The sequence below is a fragment of the Rattus norvegicus genome, chromosome 8, assembly GCF_036323735.1.
Source record: "Rattus norvegicus strain BN/NHsdMcwi chromosome 8, GRCr8, whole genome shotgun sequence".
NCBI lineage: Eukaryota > Metazoa > Chordata > Mammalia > Rodentia > Muridae > Rattus > Rattus norvegicus.
In genome coordinates this window covers 131,504,340-131,525,540 of record NC_086026.1, presented here as the reverse complement: position 1 = coordinate 131,525,540, position 21,201 = coordinate 131,504,340, and the positions used below count along the sequence as shown (strand labels likewise).

The following is a 21,201-nucleotide window of genomic DNA, read 5'->3' as shown; positions in this document are numbered from 1 at the left end:
AATTCAAACACAAAGAGAGAAGTAGTTAAAATTCAATACTGAATTAAATCACAGAGTGTGAGCTGCTCGTGGTGGTGCATGCATTTAATAACAGCACTAGGGAGGCAGAGGCAGGCAGATCTCTGAGTTCTAACCCAGCTTGGTCTATACAGGGAAACGAAACGAAAAATATAAAAGATAAGTAAAAATTAAAGTGAAAGAGATGGACATAGGAGTGGGAAAGATTATTTTACATATATATGAAATTACAGAGCCCTTAAAAATGTTAATATTAGATTTAAACATTGAGCCCACTAGAGACCTTTAGAAGCTTCCTCAGCACTGCATGGGGTTATTTTATCACAGCGGCCTCTCTGGCCTGGAATAAGAACATAATGAGACTTGGAATATCCATGCCAAGTTTTACCAGACAACGTGGTAACATTTAATTAACAAACTAGTAGGATGCCAATACAATCAAATCTCAGATTATGTCAAACACATCAGAGCCTCCCTGAAATTATCTGTATAACAAAATCCTATTGGGTGTTACACTTCATCAGCCAGTGCAGTGCTACGCCGTTTAAACCAGTTCTAAAGGACACTAGTAGAAAACTGGTCATTTCTCACACGGAGTGAAAAGCACAGAAAATGGAGAATGATTTGCTCAAGAATAAAAACTGTACAAAAAAACAAAAAAGAAAAAAAAAACAAGTCAGAAACTTTTATATATACAAACTTAAAAATTATAGGGAGTTAAGATAGTAAACAAATTTTATTTAAATGAATGTTAGATTATCTTTTCCCTAAAATTTAAGCATTACCTGCACAGTTCGAAGCTCCTCAGAAATGGCCTCCAGAGCTTGTTCACTCATCTCAGGTGGCACTGGCTCATTCAATATATCATTATCTGGAGCACTCTGTGAGCGCAGGAAGCCAAAGCTCCCCACCTCAGGGCTTGACTTTGGTACTAGTCTAGAACAAAGCTGATAAGCCTTGGTTGGAGTGGTAATTATCTGCAGAACAATCATTGTGAAAGGAAACATTAGTACAAAGGGAAAAAGAGCTGGATTTAATCAATAGGAAAAAATTTAAATTTTATTAATCAACTTATCAAGAGGATATATTCTTAAAGCATAGGCCCAAATAAACCTATTGGTTCAATATAGTTGCATGCAAAATTCTAATATGGTTTTTAAAAATGGAACTTGAAGCAGCAGGATGGATGGCAGGGCCTAAACAAGATCCCATTTTTCACTCATCATACTGGCAAACATTTAACTCAGCAGTTAGAGTACTTGCTCTTCCAGAGGATAGGGTTTGACTCCCAGCTCCCACATGGTGACACACAACCATCTATAACTCCAGTTCCAAGGATTCCAAGGCCCTCTTTTGTACTCCTTGGGCACTGCATAGATGTGGGATACATGCATACAAAATACTTACACATAAATCAAATTTAAACAAAAGAAAAAACAAACAGAAACCTGTAAGGAGCTCAGGGTGCGCATTAGTAGAGAGAGTGCCAGAAGAGTGCTCCCCAACTTGCTCAAAGCTGACACTCTAACACAAGACTTGAGCAAGTGACAGAACCCCTCACAGGCAGTGGTAGCCTGTAAACTATGAAAGGCCACCAAGTCATCCAAAACATAAAAGCCAGGTTGAGGATGTAGCTCAGTGCATTCCAAGCAGGTATGATGCTCTGGGCACAATCGCAGCATGGTCCAAAGGAAGTAAGGTGACAAGATTTACAGTGACAAACACTTCAGACACCAGTCAATATACAAAGACTAGGACCAACCTTTGGCTTTGTTTATTTATCTGTGTATGTATGGTGGGCTTTGTTTTTGGTTTTTGTTTTGTTTTGGTTTTGTTTTGTTTTGTGAATAGGGTTTCTCAGAGTAGCCCTGGCTATCCTGGAACTTGATTTGCAAATGAGGATGTCCTCCAACTCAAATAGATCTGACTATAGGACTGTACCACCATCCTTGGCTTAAGACTCATCTTTAAATGTTACAAAAAGCATACTGCAAATCTAGACAGAGTGGCACACACCTTGTACTCATAGGGGTAGAAACAAGAAAAATCAAGAGTTCAAGGCCAGCCTAGGCTACTGAGTGAGTTTGAGGACAGCTTTGGCTATCATAAGACCCTGTCTCAAAGAAAAGAAAGAAGAAAAAAAAAGAAAATAGAAAAAAATAAACGGGGAGGAAAAGGAAAAAGTTCAGATGCTAGGAAACACTGTCTAAAGTTAATAACAAAATAGAATTCGATCCCAAATGTTTTATCACTCCTCCCACTGGGGTCTATCAGAATACTAAGGTGTTCTGCCATCTGTGTTTGGAAATAATTTTTATTAATAAAACAGATTGCTCCAATTTAAATAGAAGCTCCAGATACCTACCTTGAGTGTTTCAGCATGTATTTTATTCAGCTGAGAAACTTCCTGGCGTTTGCAGACTTTTGTTGCCTCCAAAAGGTTTTCAAGATTGAGGTTTGCTTTTTGCAAAGACTGAAGCTCTGATTCTAATTCTAGCTGCTTCTTCCTAATAGACATTGTTAAAACTTAGTACCTTCAGGTGGTAAGTAATATTAAACATTTGTAAGTACATTACAGTTTATGTTCTCATGTAACTTGGCTTTTGAGTCAGAAATACTCCCCAAATCATTACCTTCATTTTTCTGGGCATATAAATCAGGGCTCACAGATTGATGACTGATTTAAGGAATTCAATTAGTAAATTGAAGAGCTCAAATTCAAGTATGCCATCAGGTTAGGATAACCTTGGTTATACTATCAATATAGTTCATCCTTTAGTACAAGAAGCATCAAATAAGAGTATTAAAAAATCCTGGGGTTGGGGATTTAGCTCAGTGGTAGAGCGCTTGCCTAGCAAGTGCAAGGCCCTGGGTTCGGTCCCCAGCTCCGGGAAAAAAAAATCCTTAATTTCTAAGAAGAATCTTGATTTAGTCTGTAACTGTGATTTAAATTGGTAATAAGAGAACTTAATTGGTAATTCAATTGACACTCAACAAGTGAGCCCTGGATAAAACATCTGCATGATCTACTGTTAGATACACAGTGAAACAACAAGAAAAAAAAATGTTTCCATAGAACAAAAGAAGTTAGTTGCTAGGAAGGTTTATATTTAAAATAACATGCCACATTATCTATCATTAACATTAAAATATTAAGGAATCAGGCGAGCATGTGTTTGTACTTTACCGAGTTAACTCTTTGAACTCTTCATACTCTTGCTTTGAATTATTCAGCTCTGTCTGAATTTGCAGGAGTTGTACTTTTAACTTCTCGGTGCTTGTGAAGAAACTTGGTTCTTTTATTGCTTTGGGAGGAAGTCCTTGCAGACCTGATAAGGAGGAGACCACTGCAGTCTTTGAAAGACAGAAACTTCGAGACTTTCCCCAGCTCTCCTCCAGTACCATCTAAGTCGCAATGGTGAGTACAGAATGGACGGAGGGCAAGTGCCAGAGATGTAAGGCCACACGGCGTGTGACAGTGCACACGGGAGGGAAGGGAAAGGCCACAGGATGGGAAACTGTACTTAAGGAAACACGCTGTTCCCTAGGATGAAGAGCTAACAGAGACTAGTAAGCAATATGCTTGGTGCTAGATGGAGAACACTTGCACAACTGAACTTGTGAAAACTGGTGCTAGTAGCCACTGTGAACAACAATTTTGAAGAAAAAACTGATTAATGAGGACAATCCTAGATATGCATATAAAGTCTTGAGTTTCTCTACACCCAAATACTGTGAATCTTTTTTTACTAATTCACAACTGAATAATAGTAAAAGGCTTAGAAAGGGAAAAGTAAAAGGCAAGACAAAAACAAAACAGAACAAAAAAAAAAAAAAAAACATCAAAGCCGCACTCAGAGGCAGAGGCAGAGGCAGAGGCAGGCATCTCTCTGAGTCTAAGGCCAGCCTGGTCTACAGAATGACTTCCAGGACAGCCAGGGCTACACAGAGAAACCCTGTCTTTAAAAATAAAAATCATAAAGCAAAGATGGATGGAAGGACAGATGGGTGGGATAGACAGATAGACAGGAAGAATAAAAGGGATGGGGGAGAGCTCAGTGGCAGGGGGGATGCTTAGCATCAGAGACCCAACCTTCAGTTTGATCCCTAGCACCACAAAAAGAAATAAAATAAAAAGCAAAGAAGCAAACAATTCAGAATAAACATTAGAATTTTCTTAACTGAAAGGAAACAAAGAGCCAGGCAGTGGTAGTGCAGGCCTTAGAGGCAGGCAGATCTCTGTGAGTTCCAGGGCAGCCAAAGCTACACAGAGACCCTGTCTTGTATAACTTCAGGAAAAGGAAGAAAGGAAGGAAGGAAGAAAGGAAGAGAGAGAGAGAGAGAGAGAGAGGGAGAGAGAGAGAGAGAGAGAGAGAGGAAGAAATGAAGGTAGAGGCTGCGTGTGATAAACACCACTGAATCCTCACTGCCTTGGGAAGGGAGCAGACAGAACTTGTTGCCTAACCTCAGTAAATTCACAGCAGTAACTGCGACACTGACCCCCAACATTAGACTTAGTACCAATAGGGCACTTTTTACATAATAATTATGGAAATAATGTATGATACAGAGTATGTGCAGTCTAACCACAATACCAGAAATCAACGCTGGTGAACCCTGTATTTGACCCATGGACATCTCTCACATTGCAGACATTAACTGAACTGACAAACATCTCTGCCATTCATTTATGTTTGAGTAGTTAAGTGTCCGTACTATGCTTTAATGTCTTATACTTTAAACATGAAAATTCCCATTATGGTTTGGATTTAAAATGTCCCTACAGGATCATGTGTAGTGGAACTGTTCGCATGGGTGATAACGAGGCGACAGGACTCTGACCTGTGCTTAATTATAGGCTCATGGGCTGTTGGGAAGTAGAAGTGAGTCATAGGAGTGGGCCCTGAGGGTGTGTCCCACATACTGTTCTCCCCACTTTCTGATCCATGAGCACAGTAGCTCTGGTGGTCCCTGACATAAAGTTCTGCTCATCACAGACATGAATGTAATGGAGCTGGCCAAGTGTGGACCGAGTCCTCTGAAACCTGAACCCAAACAAATCACCCTCTAAGTTGATTCTTTCTTCAGATTTTGTCACAGCAATGGAAAGCTTACATGTGTGTAAAAACTGAGATCACATATAAAAATATCTGAATAAATCATTTACAAAAGATACCACTAAAACAAAAAAGATATATTAATATCAGGCCTTTTCTTGGTATAGCAATTAGCTGAACAACTTATTATCTTGTGATGTAAAAAAAAAACCTTTGTAAATTAATTTTAAAACATAAAGGGATGGAGAGATGGCTCAGTGGTTAAGAATACTGACTCTTCCAGAGGTCCTGAGTTCAATTCCATCTGTAATAGGATCTGATGCCCTCTTCTGGTGTGATTGAAGACAGTTACAGTGTACTCATATAAATAAAATAAAAAAATAAAAATAACTTATCTCATTAAAAAAGTGCATTCAATTGCACCAGGTGAAGGCTAACTACGAGACACTGCAAATGCTTCTTTCTCTTCTTTGGTATTTTTTTGTTTTTTCGTTTTGGTGGCTCTGAAATTTTTTAATTTTTAAAAATTATATGTATGTTTGTATGCCTGTATATGGGTGTGTGTGTGTGAGTGCAGGTGCCCAAAAAGGCCAGCAGTGTTGGATCCCTTGAAGCTGGAGCTAAAACAGATGTGAGCTGCCATCTTGTGTGGGGAACCAGACTCAAGTCCTCTGAGAGAACAGCACGCTGCATTTACCACCTAGCTAGTCCTGCTTTGGATTCTGTTTATTTCTGGTTTGTTTTCTGAGGTAGGAGTGGGTCTCATTTCATAGACCAGGTTAGCCCAAAAAAATGACTATCCCTCAGCCTCCAAAGTGCTTGGATTTCAGGTGTGTGGCACGTACACACCTGATATAAATGTTCTTTCTTCCTTGTCTGTGTATTTGTGTGTGTACATGAGTTACAGGCAGGCCAGCAGCCAGCCTTGGGTTTTTCCTTAGGAGCCACCTGACTGGCTTAAGAGTTTTCCTAATAGACTGGGCTGGTCAGCCAGAGAACCCCAGGATCAACCTGTCAAAGCCTCCCCAGTTCCCCAGTGCTGGGATTATAAGTTCAAGTCCACCTTTTTAATGAGAGTTCTAGAAACTCAGGGCCTCATGTTTACATATGCAAGCACCTTACTGACATTCTCTTTCCTGTCCTACAGATTAATTCTTTAGATTTATTTTTGTCTTATGTGCATGGGTATTTTTTTCTGTGTGTATGTCTGTGCACCACATGTAAGCCTGTCACCCATGGAAGCCAGAAAAGAGCATCAGACCCCTCATCAAAATGGAGCTCTGACATGGGTGCTGGGAATTGAACTTGGGTCCTCGGGAAGAGCAGCCAGGCTTTCAAGCATGAAGTGATTGCTCCAGCTCCTTCTCACAGCAATTATCTCTTACCTTTGTCATTTGTCTCTGTACTAGACACTTCAGAAAAAGCCTGTTCTAGTCGAGCAATAGCCTGGGCATCGAGTTCATGGGCTCTTTTCACAGGTGCTAATAATTTCAGTTTTCTATTCTCTTCCCTGAGGGAATGATTCTCCATAGCATACTTCGCGAGTCTGGGATGGTGCTCCACCTGTAACATTGAGAAATTACACACTCCATTCAGAAGTCCTAGAGCACAGCAGTCCTGGTTGTACTCTACTACAGTCTCCATAAGAAGGGACTTGGGAGTGGTGGGTAGATCAGAATACGTTTACGCTAATTGCTTGCAACTTCCACCCAAGTCACACAGGACAGAAGCCCCGTCAGAAACGTTAACTCTTTACACTAGGAAATGGCTAAATTAACGTACTCGAGGAGTAACTCAGAGACACAGCAAGAACCTAGCATGAAAAAGGCTCTGAGTTTGCTCCTCAGCACAGAAAAATAGATAGATGGATGGACGGATGGATGATGGATGTACGGACAGATGGACGGATGGACGGACAGATGGACAGACAAACAGACAGATATGTACAGCATACCGCTGCATGAAAACACTGTAGTTTATTTACCTATAGAAGATCATCTCCTTGCTCCCAAGTTTGAGTATAGCTCTGTAAACATTACATTTTGGGTTTTTTAAGTGTGTGTATGCGCCTGTGTATGTGTGGCCATTTGTTTACAAAAATACTCTTAGATGGATGGGATGGAGAAGGCTCAGCAGTTGCTGATCACTAACCGCTTTTTCAGAGAATCTGGGTTTAACTCCCAGGACCCACAAAGCTGTAACTCCAGTTCCAGGAGAGCCAACGCTCTACTGGCTTCCTTGGGCACCAAGCATGCACAGACATACATATAAGCAAAATGCCCATACATATTAAATACAAATAAATAAATCTTTAAAAAGGGGGGGGGAATAGAAAAATTTCTGACTACTAAGACTGAATTGCCCTCTAAAATACATTAACTAGCAAAATGCACAAAAGTATACAAAATAAAAATATTTATCCTGATAATAATATAATACTGACTGGATATATATTAAACATACTGACACACACAAAAAAGATTATTTTTGTTTTCAAATTAGGTACCTGTTACCTACTCACTCTCTCTCTCTAGGAAAAAGAAAAAAACCAAGAACTTCAAAAGCTTTATTGCCCTGAGCCTGGTAGAATCACAGCTGCTACAGAGCACAGGTCCACGGGCAGAGTACAAATGGCTGGTCTTTCTTTTTGTCTTCAGCTTAATACTTGGGAATGAGAAAAGAAATCATGCAGCGCTGACTGAAAGTGCCGTCTTCCTCTGCACTACAGAAGGAGTTACTGGTGAACACGTTGTACATACGTTAGCTAGTGAATACTAGTCATACTTTAAAGCTCCCTCTTAGAAACACAGAGGCACACGGCACTCACTTGCTCTCGAAGCGTCCGGATCTCATCCCTCAGTTCTGACAGCAGGCGATCCTGCTCCTCCGGCAGGAAGCTTCCTCGCGCCTCCTTCTGGAGCCTTTCCAGACGCATGATTTGGTCCTCTCGGAACTTCACAATCATTTTATTAGACTGAATAAATTTTTCCTTTTTGAGGGTGAGGTCTTCTAGTTGGGTAATTTTTTCTACTAGAGACTTAAGAAATTCAGGATTCAGTTAAACATGAAAAATTATTCAGCTTCCCTAAACTCTCACAAACCCATCAGAGAGTACTAAGTCTAAACCCAAAGGCAAGACTTTTGAAGCCTTTTCCTTATACTCCTATTACTACACTTCACTCTCTGAGGTAATGAAGATCAGCCACAACATTAAATATTAGATGTTCTGAATCCCCTTTCCTAATTCAATTTCCTACCTTCTTTTCCTGTTCAGATTTCTTAAAGAATAACATTGCTTCCAGGAAATATTCCATGTAATTAGCCTTCTCTTTATCTAAAAAGGAAAGGGAGAAATAGGTTAATTTTTCAAAACTTAAAAGTCTTTATTGTTACCAAGTATCCTAAGGAACAGAATCTCATGAATGATTAGCAATTTCACATTAACTTACTTAGTAAATTGGTTGAAACAAGACGTTTCTCTGTATTTATTTAGTACAAATATATTTGGTGAAAGAAACAGAAATGGTTTGTTTTTAAAAAACTGTAGTTGGGGGGCTGGGGATTTAGCTCAGTGGTAGAGTGCTTACCTAGGAAGCGCAAGGCCCTGGGTTCGGTCCCCAGCTCCAAAAAAGAACCAAAAAAAAAAAAAAAAAAACAAACAAACAAAAAAAAACAAACAACTGTAGTTGGGGATGGAGAGATGGCTCTGTGGTTAAGAGCACTGACTGCTCTACCAAAGGACTCAGGATCACTTCCCAGCACCAACATGGCAACTGTCTGTAACTCCTGTTCCAGGGGATCCAACACCATCACACAGACATACATGCAGTCAAAATGTCAATGTACATAAAAACATATACATTATTTTAAAAAGTGTAGCCTAGGTTGGCCTCAAACTCATAGCGACTCTGTACCAATCCTCCCAAATGCTGGACTTATAAGCATGAGACACCAGAACTAGAAATGAGTCTATAAGGAACAAGGAGGAGACCCATGTGTGCCTCTGGAGATCTAATGAAAACTTATTTATTGACAGTGTCTCATTCAGTCACTCTACAGAAAGACTGGGCTGTCTAACAGTTCTAGGCTGGCCTAGAACTCATCTTGTAACCTAGGCTAGTCTCATGCTCAGTCTTGTGCCAGCTTCCTGAGTTCTGGGCGTCAGGTGTGCAGACTGTGCTCAGTATGATGCATCCTGCTGTTTGCTGCTTGTTGGTTTGGTTTTGTACATTACTGCAAATCACACCTAGGGACTCACATAGACCAGGCAATATGCCTACTACCAAGACATGTTCCCAGCCCCAGTTCTGTTTTTGTTTGTTTGCTTTTCATTGTTGTTTTCAAGTTTTATGGCTCTCAAATTAATCCTACAAGCAAATTTTGAAGAAACATTTCCTGTTCTATCTCATGAACATATGTTGATTTTATGCTAAGGTAGAATGTTGGGTGTGACCTAATGAAATTTATGTTTCTTCTTAGCACTTATTAGGGGATGAATTACTGAAAATCATTGTGAATCTCCTTCTCGATGCACCTCCCATACCATCTGATTCAGACAAAGCACTATCCTCTTCCACAGTAAGTAAGGAGAGAGGGTGTGAGACATTTGGGAAAGCCTCACTATATGTTGACTATATATCTAACAGCACTATATGTTGACTATTTATCTAAGATTCCCATGAAGTCTTTTCAAGGAGGAAGGGTGGTGAGCTCAACCTACCTCTGGCCAATGAGCTTCCTGGTGTCAGCTGCCCAGACGTAAACTGAGACAGTTGTTCTCTGAGTCTCTTCACTTCAGCTTGTAGCTGGCTCACATTTCCTTGGGTGTCTTCATTTACCACAGCCTAGATAAGAATTAATAAAGCACTGAAAGACCACCTTTCAAGTTGTACAGTGCTGTTTTTGGTTAGGAGTGAGTGGGAATGTGGAAAACCATATTATAAAAACAAAACTGTACATCAGTCTCACCAACAGCAAAATGGCCACTAATATATATAGTATGCTGGAATGGGCAGTGAGCTCCTTCTGTGCCTACACAGCAGCAAGAGCCCAAGCAGCACAGCTGCACTCTCCTCCTCTTGCCATCCCCTCACCAGGTTCCCACTCACCCTGTCCATTCCATCAGCCCCATTTTAAGCCAGGTCACCTTCAGATTTGAGTGGATCATCCTGACATTTAAGAACCACGCATTATCTTTCAAACAAAGAAACCAAATACCTTTGCAAGGCTATTTCTCTTCTGTCCATCCTTTGGGGTTAGAACTCTGGTCTAACAGGGCAAGACATGATCCTGTCGGGCTATGTAACCTGCCTCATTGCTGAGGTGCCAGAGCACCACTGGCAAGCTGCTCGGGGAGGCAGAACACAGTCCATGATATGGGTTCCCAGCCTGTGTACTTCTGGGCAAGAAATAGCAAGATCTGGGATGCCAAGCAGGAAAGGGGATGGCTGAGTCCTGAACAGGTCAGAATCTGGCTTGGTTCTGACTAAGTGCCTAGAGTACTGAGGGGCTGAAGAAGAGAAGGCCTTCTTTAGGAAAGTTAGGCATGGCTCTTTACAACAAAGGCCTTCCCCACTTGTTGATTCTTGAAGAAGGAGATGGTCCTTGCTTGTCCAAACTGCTTTATTTTATGGCAGATGTGAATTTATAAGTCTTACTCAGGGTGAGCCAGGGATTAAATACCTTTTGAAGGGAAAAATGCCCAGAAAGGGAAGCTCATTGGCTAAACACTTGGATCCTATCTAGATAACTCATTAGCATGGAGAACTCCAGGTTTTTATGCTACCTGCCAACTGTCATGGTCTTCTCAGGGATGAACCATGGTTACATGTTCCAGGACAGGTAGAGCTCAGCAGGGAGCTGGTTGCACGGCTACCCGTCTCTATTCTGAGATTTCCCAGGCTGCCAAACCTGCTTCAACCTTGCTAGTTCTTCTGTCTGGTGGTATGGTCCACTTGCCCCACAATTCCCAACATGACTAGTCCGGGGCCAACCCCAGCATCCGGGAACTGAGGAAAGCAGCTGACAGGAGGTATGGAGTTGGCAATTGTGGCCAAAGCTGCTTTACCTTTGGCAATTTCTACCCTCTTTAACTCTTTGCTATTCTGTGGCTAAAAGCTGCTGGCTTTTGGCAATTCAACTCCTTCTGAATGAAGCAGGGGATTAAGAAAAACAGCTTGGTTATCTGCACTCTTTTCTCTCTGGTTCAAGGGCCCCTTGATGGCCAGGTGAGAGGCTAGGAGTTTATTAATATTTTGTAAGCCACAGAGAAAAGAAAAGGAAGAAATGAAGTAAGTCTGGTGCACACAAACACACACACACACACACACACACACACACACACACACACACACACTTTGGCCAGGCCCAACCTATTTCATCAGTTCCACAAGTGTTCATGCATACTTATATACACATAAACCTACACACATACAACATACATACAAATACATATATACATTTGGTACACATTGCAGAGCCTCAAAAGCCACATTTTACTTCTCTCTGGCAGTTTTATGCCTTCTTAGACAAAACTCCTTTATAATATTACCTCATAGATGAAATGTTACACAAAAGGGGATGTCCACAGTGAGTACAAAGCAGTGTTTCATTCTGTAAGCTCATTATAAGTTCAAAGCAACAGTTGCACACGGCCTTGCTTTATCATAGTGCAGACCTGTGGCCTCATCCTTGGACCTGACCTAGAATGGATGTTTTCATCAATCACAAATCTGTCCCAAGCCTATTTTTCTTCTTAGTGTAATTATGAAAGCTCAGTCCTCATTATGCAGCTTTCCTTACTATTCTGTAAGAAGGGGACAAAGTCTACTCTTGATTCTTATTACATCATTCTGGAAAAACAACTAAGAACATCTCCTTAAACTTCCTTCTTAAAATTATATGAAGCAAATCATGAATGCTATAATTAATTAATCTAGCATTAATTCATGAAAGTTCATCTTCATGTTGTTTTGCAGGAAATTTGCCCACTAGGGTGGGCTAATGCCCAGGAATCGTTAGCCTGTGTAACAGTGACAGGAAAGCCATAGAGAAGCAATCCTGGGGTGCATCTCAGAGTGCACCCAATCTACCCATGCAAAATGGTGGGCCATCTCCAGGAAACTCACTTGCTTGCCATAGCCTTTCCAAGATGGCTTCTGATTTCAGAGTCCATTTCTGTTCTGTCACATAATAAATGTTATTTTCACTTTCTTAAAGTAATATTATTTAAATGGTTTCAAACAAATACTATCACCATGGTGACTAAATTGTATCTTCCATTTCTTAAAGATGCCCTATTTAAAACAACCTCTAAAAAGTTTAAAAAGAAAGCCACCACCAAATGTATTCCTGCAGGGTGGAATGTTGGGTAATAGGGATGGCACATGTGGAAATGGGTGATATGGAAGCATCCCATACTTTTTGTTCAATTTTGCTATAAATCTAAAACTGTTTTAAAAGTAGTTTATTGGGGCTGGAGAGATGGCTCAGTGGTTAAGAGCATTGTCTGCTCTTCCAGAGGTCCTGAGTTCAATTCCCAGAAACCACATGGTGGCTCACAACCATCTATAATCAGATCTGGTGCCCTCTTCTGGCCTGCAGGCGTACATGCAGGCAGAAAGCTGTATGATGTATACATAATAAATAAATGTTTAAAAAAAAATAGTTTATTGCCGGGTAGTGGTGATGTTTGCCTTTAATCCCAGTGCTCAGGAGGCAGAGACAGGTGGATCTCTGTGAGTTTGTGGCCAGCCTGGTCTACCTAGAGAGCTCTAAGGATAACCAAGGCTACACATAGAAATCCTGTCTAAACAACGACATCATCAACAACAACAACAAGCAAAAAACCAAAACAATAAAAGGTAAAGTTTATTAATTATATATTTTTAAAAAGACTCATAAAACTGAAGGGTAATAACACATGACAACGGCTAAGCACCAGGCAGACCAGAGGCCCCAGCTATAAATTACTCAACTATTTCAGCAAGGAAAAACCTTGTGTGACAACCCAAGTCCTCTATGTTCTTGTCTTAGGTTCAGCCTGCCCTAAGACAGAAAGATTAACAGATCATCTTTCAACAAGGCTCGGAGACTTTAGCACTTTTCCAATGACAGGATGACAAGCTGAACAGGACTTACCACTGGGAGCGGCTAGTGCAAAGATGTTGGTTTTGTTGTTCATATGTTTAAAAGTACTTCCCAATTGCTTCTGATTCATATGGCCAGCCTCATTATGAGGCATTCTGATATCACTATTATATCAGTGACATCACAAGTACAATCATTAACATGGTTCTACCCTTGAAAGCCTTCTGGTAAGTCAAGACAAAGTCAGGAAGCTCTCCTGATGTTTCCTCTTCATATTGCTAACATTCATGTAAGCAGTGGATGGTACCCAAAAAAATAAGGAAAAGATGAGACCTATGTTCTTCTTACTTATCCAGTAGGAGGAACAGCATGGTCTACTTCATTCTGCTAGATGAATTGGGTATAAGATGCCCAGTTTTCCCCTTAAAAAAGCAAGAATTAATCTACCAATTCATGGCACAGTTGGTTTGTCTGAAACCAACTCTTGTTGGTCTTTTGACAGTATGTGCTAGGTATGGTAAAGTGTTGTGCATAGGCAAAATATAGTAGAGAATAGTTTACTCAGGGCATGGGATGGGAGTTGAAAGGGTAGTAGAGACAGAGACAGGCAGAGAGAGAATAGAGGATTGGAGGCTGGCTATGAGCACGTGGAGAGAGGGAGGAGGGGAATGGGGAGAGTGGAGGAAGGGGTGAGAGGACAGAGTGAAAGCAAGAAGGCAAGCAGCCCCTTTTATAGTGAGTTGGGCATACCTGGCTGTTGCCTAGTAACTATGGGGCGGAGCTTAGATAAAATGCTAATAGTGAGCACAGCAAATGCTATTGTTTGCACTGTCTAGGACTGCTTTCTTACTGCAAAGGCAGACCTGAATAGTTGAAAAGGACCATATGGCACGAGAAGCAGTGAGTAGTTTATCAACTTCTACTTTACAGGAAAGCTGCTTGACTCGAGGTGTAACCACTATTAAAGAGATGACTTGTATGTAAAATAAAATGAGGAGTATGCGGAGTACACAACTGAAAAGGCAAATTTAATTATTATCAAGTGAGGTTCACAGCATTATTCTTTGCTACCATATATATCACATATGGGTTCAGGGCAGGCACATGTATGCAAACTGATGTGCATGCACAAAAAAACCCACACCAACTCTGCTTGTATAGCTTATTACTCTCCCATCCAACAGCAAAAGGAAAACTGCTTTAAAAACAAACAGCAAAACCATAACAACCACAAGACAAACTTAGAGTTTCAAATTACATGCACAAGGTTGCAAAAGATGAACAGGATATGGTGGTGCATGCCTTTAGTCCCAATACTCAGGAGGCTGAGGCAGGATGTTTGCCAAATTTAAGATTACCCTGTGATATATAGCCCTAACATACATACATACATACATACATACATACATACATACATACATACATAGAGGCAGACAGACAGCAAGCAAACAAACAAAGAAATAGATGAATAATGCTAGAGTATATTTTACCTTGTTTTTAATCAGCTTGGCTCTTTGAGCAAAATTAAGTGTTGACAGTGTTTCCCCAAAACACCTGGATCCTGGATGAACATTTGCAATTATGGCTGTTTTGGCATTGCCACCAAGGGAGTCCTGTTTAATGACATCAATGGTATATGTTTTTACATGGTAAATTCTAAGATCTTTTTCAGAAAATGATAAAGACCCAGAAACTCTTCCACTATCCCCGTAACCACAATGCAAAGGTGGCAGGCACCGGGATCAGCTTTACCCGAAGTAAGAAGGTAAGTTTGGAGTCCCGGTAGCAGACATGCCTCTGTTTCCCATTGCCCACATCAACAAGGGCAGTGATGACTTGGCCCAGGCAGCTCAGTGATCGGTTTATGTTACCTGCCTCCTAAGGAATTAGGGGAAAGCAAAAATAGGTGCAATGTCAATGTCTGATGTTCTGAGCTTAAATTTAAGTTGCAAGGCAAAAACCTGGGATGGAAAAGCAAAGAAGAGGCAAAATAAAAGAAAACTTCTAAGCTACAACAACACACTCAATTATCCCACTTCCCATTTCATGTAACTGTAACTGCAGAGTGTTGTAAAAGTCTGATCTGAATCAAATGTGGCATAACGTTCTCTCTCACCACTGGTCAGCAACAGCAAGCTGGGGCTCTAGAAAGCATGAGACGTTACTGACCGGAACGTTTAGCCGGCTAGATATACTGAATGCACTTCTGATTTACGATATTTCAGCTTAACCAGATGTCTTTGGAGGTAACAGCAATAGAAGTCAAGGAGAACCTGTATAAGCACATTCCCTTCTTGGCAGAAACATGAGCCTTTGCTGGCTGTAAGTTCAGCAGCTCAAATCTCTCTTCCACTTCTGATTCTTCTCTCTCAGGTCGCATTCCTCAACTACATAACTTGTACATATTCCAGTGTCGACACTGAGATACACACTGACAGTGCACATCTCAGTGCACTTCCTTCCCACGGCTAATAGCTCAGGTTATGTGCCTCCCACTTCAGGTATTATACACGACTGTTCTCCTTTCTTGTTAGCTTCTCCCCTCTGATCCTGGGAGCAGCAGCTTGATAGATCTCAGTGTTTATAACATAGGCTTTCTACATGATGCTCCAGACTTTTCAATGTTTTCCAGGGCATAGAAAGCGGAGTATAAACGTGGCTGGGCACTCCTGGTCCTGGGCTTTCTTGCTCTATAGCTGATCAATCTACTGATGCACAGTGAAATATTCAATGCATAGCTGCTCAGTAAGGCCCAACAAACCTTGAGATATCACTTGGCAGGGCAGGTGCTCTCTGTTTCTCTCTCCAGAATCAAACCCTGGTTTCTATGAGACAACTACTACTACAGACACCTCCCAACAGTCCACTCCATATTATCCTTTCTTTGTTCCCTCATGGCTGAAAGTAACCACTTTTGCTCCTGACAGGGATAGACTTCTATCCCATTCATGTTTACTACTATAATCTCATAAAATCTTTGCTCCTTCTTAGTAGGAACAATTCTTATTTCTTCTAAGGTCTTCACTGTACTTGGTGTGGCACTACTTTTCAGTAAAAATTCACACTAAGTTAAGAAGGACATCATTTCATTCCTACCTTCAACCTCATCCCTTCTGCATGGGTGTCTTTTTGCCTCTCAGATCCTGCTAAGTCCACCAGGTTGAGTAAGGAGGTCCGAATGTTCACAGCCTCACTGCTTTTCTCCATTGATTCTATTGTGATTGTAAAGACTGCATGAGACCTGGAAGATTCTCTGTTCATAGATGTTGATGCTACACGCCTGTTCCTCCAGCCTCTAGATAAGACCTTTGGGAAAAGGAAACTGTTACAGGAAGCCATGATAGGTGCACCCAAGGCAAATTCACAACATAAAATAATACAAAATAATAACACATAGGTAATTATCCACCTTTGCAACAGAGTAATTTCCACATAGAACAGGGGCCTTTCCACTGTTATCTAGCTTTGTGAGAAGTTCTGTAATCACAAGTTCTAAGAAGTATATATTTAGATACCAAAGTTGGTAGAACTATAAAGAATAATATCAAAAAATGTTCTTCTTTTCCTCTTCACATCACAAAAAGAGACAAGAGTATGTCAGGCTGGCCTGGAACTCACTACATAATTCAAACTGGCTTTGATCCTGCTGCTTACACCTCCCAAGTACTGTGATTATAGACGTGAATCCCATTCTTTAGCTTAGATAATAAAAATTCTAAACCCAAAAGAAATCTCAAGTCATCTTTTGTCTAATGTTTTGATAACTTTCTCCCTGTAAAGATTTTTTTTCCCTTTCCATTAAGACAAGAAAATGTATCAAGGTTTAGACTACAAGCTCTTAGGCAAGCCACAGTTCAAACTCTGACTCTACTATCTACAAGGTGTGACTATAAAAAAAGTTCTGCTTCTCTGTTTAAAAATGAGCATGTGGGGGTTGGGGATTTAGCTCAGTGGTAGAGCATTTGCCTAGCAAGCGCAAGGCCCTGGGTTCGGTCCCCAGCTCTGAAAAAAAGAAAAAGAAAAAAAAAATGAGCATGTGATGGGGCTGGAGAGATGGCTCAGTGGTTAAGAGCACTGGCTGCTCTTCCAGAGGTCCTGAGTTCAAATCCCAGCAACCACATAGTGGCCTACAACCATCTGTAATGGGATCTGATGCCCTCTTCTGGTGTGTGTGAAGACAGCAACGGTGTACTCATGTACAATAAGTAAGTAAATAAGTAAATAAGAAAGAGGTGTGGGAGCAAGGCATAGTGGTGCAAGCCTTCAATCCCAGCACTGGGAGGCAGAGGAAGAAGCAGGCAAATCTCTGCGAGTTCAAGGCCTGATCTACCAAGTACGCTCCAGGATACCCAGCGCTACAGAGAAACCCTGTCTTGGACCAAAAGAGCATGTGGGCACTGACCTCACAGGGTAGAATATCTAAATTCAATATATATATTCCTACCTTGGGATGTTACTGAAATTTATATCGTGATTCGACATCGTGAGGACTGAAATGAGGCATGAGATGCGGGGAATGTCAAGTCCTAGGCAAAGCTGTGGGGTTTCTTAAGAGGGGAAGGGTAGTGATGGCTGTGACAAGGACTCTCTACGTAGCTCTTACTAGCTGGCAGCTCTGTTTAGACCAGTCTGGCCTCCAACTCACAGACCCACCTGCCTCTTCCTCACAGTGCAGGGACTAAAGAAGTACACTGCCACCCTTAGCCTCAGCTAAGACCCCTAACAGGCCTGTAGGTGATGCTGATGACCTGAGAAACACAACTTGGAGAACACACTCACAATATGTGTAAGGGTAACACAGAGAGCCCAGTAAAGTTACTTCAAAGGCTACAATGCTAGATATGAAAACACTACTAAGAGAACAGTAGAAAACTGAAATTACTTGTCAGTGTTGATTGAAGACTGAACAGAGGGCCTTTGACTACTAGGTAACCTCTATACAACTGATCTATTTCCCCTAAAATTGATATTACTTGAATTATTTATACTTTTTCAACAGTACTTTATGCTTTCTTTTCATACCATTAAAATAAATATTTTAATATGAAGTCATTTATGTATTTACATAGCTTAAAAAATGTTTCTCAAACTCAGGACAAATTCCAAAAGCAATGGAACCACATTTGCTTACTTAACTCTTTGAACATTTAACTAACATTTATTTTTGAACAATTAAATTTGAATATTTAACTCTTAAAAAACATTATAGTACCTAACATTTTATATGCTAACTTTAAAAATTATAGACATTTAAGAATAACTACATGCTAAAATACTTGAAAAAAAAAGAAAGGAAAATGAAAACTTGCTAGGAATACATAATTTATCAAAATTGACCTGAATAAGAAATAAAATACTTGCATAGCTTTATTAAGGAATCTTATGGTTAAAAGTCTTGGGAAGAGGGAGTGGCTGATGTTTGAAAGTTGCTGACTGTGAAAGAGGTCCTGGGTCTTATTCCTAGCACATACACATAAATCTCCCAAACTACAACGAAGGACAAAGGATTAGTTCTACCATAATGTCTAAGTAGATTTCATTCTAAACACACATTCCCAGATGCAGGTAAATAGGGCAAGGAGAACAAGACAAATGGAAATTACAGGTTGACCCTTATTAACCTTTAAGAACTTCATGAAAAGCTAGGCCTGGTGGTGCATGCCTTTAAACACAGCCGTTCAGAAGCAGACAGATCGCTGTAAGTTCCAAGCCAGCCTGGTTAACCCAGCAAGTTCAAGGACAGCCAGGGCTACAGAGAGAAAACCTGACATGAAAAGCAAAAAAACAAAAACAAAACAAAACAAAAAAAAACAAAAAACAAAACAACAACAACAAAAAAACCCAAATCCCAAAACAAACCAAATAAACAAAACAAACAAACAAAACAAAACAAAACAAAAACCCATTAAACAAAACACTAAAACTTCTATTGAGTACTTTATCAAACTAATGTGTTGACGAGATATTCCACCTATGGCATCTAACAAAATTTAACATTATTGATTTTAAAAGGTAGGTGATATGGTGACTAATTTGACAGAAACATTCCGTGAAACTCAGCTTTTGGGTGGGTGTGGTGACACCTACTTGAAATTTTTTGCACTTAGGAGGCTGAGGCAAAAAGAATACAAGTTTGGAACCAGCCTGGTTGGGCTGCATAGTGAGTTTAGGCCAGTCTGGACTTCTTAATGGGACAGTATCTCTTAAAATAATAAAATAAAATAAACAGACTCAACTACAGCCAACTGTGGTGGTTTTGTCTTTAATCCTAGCACTCAGGAGGCAAAGCAGATGGAGTTCTATGAGTTCCAGGTCAGAATGGTACTCTCTACACACAGAGAGAATACCAGGACAGCCAGAGCTACCCAGAGACCCTGTCTCAACTTATATGAGGATGGCATTATTTTTTAAGAATTCAATTTTGTGTTATAAAACTTATTTAAGGTTCTGGGGTAGTTTGAATATGCTTGACCCAGAGAGTAGCATTAAGAGGTGTGGCCTCATTGGAGTAGGTGTTGCCTCGTTGGAGGAAGTGTCACTGTGGGGATTAACAACGACACCCTCCTCCTAACCATGTGGAAGCCAGTCTTCTGCTAGCAGCCTTCAGATGAAGATGTAGAACTCTCAGCAGCCCCTGCACCATGCCTGCCTGGATGCTGCCATGTTCCCACCTTGATGATAATGGACCGAACCTCTGAACCTGTAAACCAACCCCAATTAAATGTTGGCCTTATAAGAACTGCCTTGGTCATGGTGTCTGTTCTCAGCAGTAAAACCTAAGACAGGTTCTAGAGAGATGACTGAGCAGTACTGGCTGCTCTTCCAGAAAACCTAGGTTCAATTTCCAGTACCCACTTGGCAGCTCACAACCTTCTTTATTTCCAGTCCCAGAAAATCCAATGCTGTCTTCTGGTTTCTGGAGGCACTATACACTGATGGCATACAGATATACCTGCAAGCAAAAAGCTATACACATAAAAGAATATAAAGAAAAGACCTTAATTGAAATAAATTGGTCATATCAGAGTCCTAAAATCTAGCAGAATGTTTTCAGATGTTTCTTCAGTGTGTTTATTTGCTCTCTCACAACAGGGAAGCAAACACAGAAAGATCAGTGCTCTCACGAGGGCCTTGTACAAGGAGCTCACAGAGCACCAGATGCTGATGCGTTATCTTCCTTAAAATGTCTTTCAGATTGTGTTACTACAATAAATACCATCGAATGTAAGGGGGTGGTTCTGATGCTTTGATCGGGAATCTGTGTTTACTGATGCTGAAGGTCCTCGCCCATAATTAGTTTTTGATCTATCAATAAAGATGCCAGTGGCCAATGGCTGGGTGGAAAAAAAAGAGGCAGGACTTCCAGATTCCACAGGCTGGGGAGAAGAACAGAATCGAGACACCCGAGGGAGAGAGACAGGCCAGACTGGAGCTACAGGGGAGGTCTTCCAAATGTAGGTGGGAAGGGAAAGTGGCCCCAAAACATATTGGGCAGCAAGACCAATGGGCTTCACAGAAGGTAACCAGGCAACTAAGTAGAGGGCAGATTTAGAAGCGTTGAGCTAGGAGTGAAAATAAGGGCACACTAGCCTTGGAAGGCTTAGAAGAGCCCAGCCACTGAGCCAATAAGTCAGCTAAAAATGAGCTAATGAGGGTTGGGGATTTAGCTCAGTGGTAGAGCACTTGCCCAGCAAGCGCAAGGCCCTGGGTTTGGTCCCCAGCTCCGAAAAAAAGAGAAGAAAAAAAAAATATATGAGCGAATGTGTACTTGTCTTTTATCGGCGGACATGGGATAGCTCCTGGGCGGGTGCATGTGTGTGGCCAACCAGGAACACAGAGCCTTGTAGAGCCTTTAGAGCCTTGTGTTCCTTGTAGACAAAACTACAGGCTACAATAAAGCACTGCAAAATCAGCAGTCCAGACCCCCCCTACCCTCGCATACATCTGTTTATAAGATAGGCTGTTACTGTGTAGCCGAGGCTAGTCTCAAATTCAATTCGTCCTCAATGTTGTGAGTGCTGAGAGCACAGGTATGTAA

The 21,201-nt window shown here is 40.9% G+C and overlaps 1 protein-coding gene across 9 annotated transcripts in view; it reads right to left on the bottom strand.

The window, feature by feature from the left end:
• The window catches only part of Kif15 (kinesin family member 15), a 70,870-nt gene that overhangs the window by 24,669 nt on the left and 25,000 nt on the right, over positions 1–21,201 (bottom strand). For all 9 annotated transcript variants that reach the window (XR_010053989.1, XM_039081674.2, XM_039081678.2 and 6 more), the window contains 10 exon segments: positions 16,260–16,469; positions 14,916–15,041; positions 14,654–14,776; positions 9,796–9,919; positions 8,333–8,409; positions 7,903–8,112; positions 6,461–6,638; positions 3,206–3,347; positions 2,384–2,525; positions 804–995 (listed from right to left, as the gene is read on the bottom strand). Coding sequence is in view for 8 of the 9 variants with exons in the window: in XM_039081674.2 (XP_038937602.1) it covers positions 804–995; positions 2,384–2,525; positions 3,206–3,347; positions 6,461–6,638; positions 7,903–8,112; positions 8,333–8,409; positions 9,796–9,919; positions 14,654–14,776; positions 14,916–15,041; positions 16,260–16,469 (1,524 nt within the window). In the remaining variant the exon portion in view is untranslated.